Source organism: Mesitornis unicolor, unplaced genomic scaffold (genome assembly GCF_000695765.1).
Source record: "Mesitornis unicolor isolate BGI_N332 unplaced genomic scaffold, ASM69576v1 scaffold33942, whole genome shotgun sequence".
In the NCBI taxonomy this organism is placed as follows: Eukaryota; Metazoa; Chordata; class Aves; order Mesitornithiformes; family Mesitornithidae; genus Mesitornis; species Mesitornis unicolor.
The window spans coordinates 287-2508 of NW_010170407.1; the positions used below are offsets into that span (position 1 = coordinate 287).

A 2222-nucleotide genomic window follows, 5' to 3' on the forward strand; every position below is an offset into this window, starting at 1 on the left:
CCCCCGCTGCACCCACGCATGGCAGGGGAGGACACGGCAGCGGCGGCGCGTGGCCCATGTGGGGACCAGCTTCCTCATCGCTTCCGAGTCAGGGCCACCCCACATCTGTCCCCGCAACGCTGTCACCTCTTGGGGTTGCCGGTGGCACCCACAACCGTTGCCTTTAACTGGACTGGTGTCCCCGGAGTGTCCCAGGTGAAGCGTGGCTCCACCTCGTCCCTCCCCTCGGCGCCTTCTTCCTTGTGCCTGTCACTGGGGATTAGCGGAGGGACAGCCCCAGGCTTGGGGACAGGGACACGGGAACAGGGCCACCCGCTACCTCGCCTGGATGTAGGAGGCCCAGCTGACCAGGAAGGACCGAGGGTGGCATCCCCCATCCCTGCGGTGGGTGAGGACCGGGACCCTCCCGCGCCCCACCAGCCCTTGGGGGCACCATGAAGGACCGGCTGGAGCAGCTCAAAGCGGTGAGAGACCCCCCGAGGTGGAGAGGGGACTGGGGACACTTCCTGGGGTCTCCAGGGCTCACTGGGACCCCACTTTTGGGGGAACTGGGTGCCACAGGGATGGGGGGACCTGAGACCCCACACCACAGCGGATGGTGGCACCACAGGGCTGGGGGACACTGAGACCCAAGTCTGTGGTGGATGGGGATATCACGGGGGTGGATGTCAGTGAGACCCCACCCCATGGTGAATGGGGGTGTCAGAGGGATGGGGGCCTCAAGACCCATCCCCATGGTGGATGAGGGTGTCATGGGGTTGGAGGGCCCTGAGACCCAACCCCATGGTGGATGGGGGTTCCAGGGCAGTGGGGATGCCAGGCAGAAGGGACCAGGGCGGGTCAGCCCCCTGTGCTGTTTAGGGGTGGGGAGGGTTTTTGTGGGGACATCAACGACCTCAGACAAGAGCTGTTCCCCCCATGCTGTGGGATGCAATGGGGAGACGCCAGCTCCCACCCGGGCTGTGTGAGGCAGGGGTGTCCATCCCCTGGAGGGAGCAGGGAGCGGATGTGGGGTGCCCATGGAGACCAGCACCCCATCCCGTGCCCCACGCCTCGCCGCCACCATCACCGCTTCCTCATCCCCTCACCCACTCTGCCATGGGGCCCCACTGCCCCCCGCTCCCCGGGGACCTTTTCTGCCCCAGTGCGGGCTCCCGCTGGGTGGTGGAGGGGTCCCAACAGCCTTCCACCCTGCGCTGGGCCCCCACTGCGGGCCGGACAGCCGTGGCAGGGAGGCTTGGTGGGGATTTAGCGGGGATTACGAAGCCATCGGATAAAATCCTGGGGAGGGAGAGAAGGGATTAATTTTATTTTTACTTCAGAGAGAGGAGGCCAGGGGGGAGGGCAGGGGTCCCCAAATGGGGTCTGCCCCTACTCTGGGAAGCTTGAACACTGGGCAGCCCCCCGGGGTGCTGGGAGAGCTGAGGGGAGCGAGAGGAGGTGGTAGGGATGGGATTGGCACCCTGGAAAGGAACAGAGCTGGGAGCCATGGGTGGAGGGCCAGGCATGATGCTGGGGTGATGGGTGACAGCACCATTGGGCCCTCTGCTGAGCCCCAGTGCTGCTCAGACCTGCCATGGGACAAAGGTCAGGACCATAAAACCCTGTCCTGTCCCCGCCTCATCCCCATCCTGTCCCCGTCCCCATCCCCTCCCTCTGGCCAAGCCCAGCAATCCCTTAATTCCCTGGCCATGCAGCCAGATGTGACACGAGCTTGGTTCCCCCTGCTGCTGCAGATGTCGTCCGCCCCCTCCCCCCGTGCCACCACGTCCCCATGGCTGCCACTGCCTCCTCCCCCCCCCACCCCCCCCGGCTGGGCGGGCGGGGGGGGTGCCCGGTGGCGGTCACCCAGGGGAAGTGTCCCCAGGGTCCGTGGCTGCAGGCAGGGGGGTGTCAGCCACTGTACCCCACAGAAGCAGGACGTGGATGATGACAGCGAGGAGCTGGAGATCGCCGTCGACAACACGGCGTTCATGGATGAGTTCTTCTCAGAGGTGAGGTGGGGGGACTGGCACAGGTCTGGGGGGCTCAGGGCTTCCTCCTGATCCCCCTCTCATCCTCCTGGCTTTTGTAGATTGAGGAGACCCGACAAAACATTGACAAGATCTCGGAGAACGTGGAGGAGGCCAAGAAGCTCTACAGCATCATCCTCTCAGCCCCCATCCCTGAGCAGAGTGAGTGCGGCGGCTGTGTCCCCCTCACCTCCGCCGGTCACGGGACCC

The 2222-nt window shown here is 65.5% G+C and overlaps 1 protein-coding gene across 1 annotated transcript in view; it reads left to right on the forward strand.

The window, feature by feature from the left end:
• The first annotated feature begins 434 nt into the window (after window positions 1–434).
• The window catches only part of STX3 (syntaxin 3), a 4849-nt gene continuing 3061 nt past the window's right edge, over window positions 435–2222 (forward strand). Inside the window, exons 1-3 of the mRNA XM_010179683.1 lie at window positions 435–464; window positions 1914–1994; window positions 2075–2176. Of these exons, the coding sequence (XP_010177985.1) occupies window positions 435–464; window positions 1914–1994; window positions 2075–2176 (213 nt within the window). The remainder of the gene's footprint in view (window positions 465–1913; window positions 1995–2074; window positions 2177–2222) is intronic.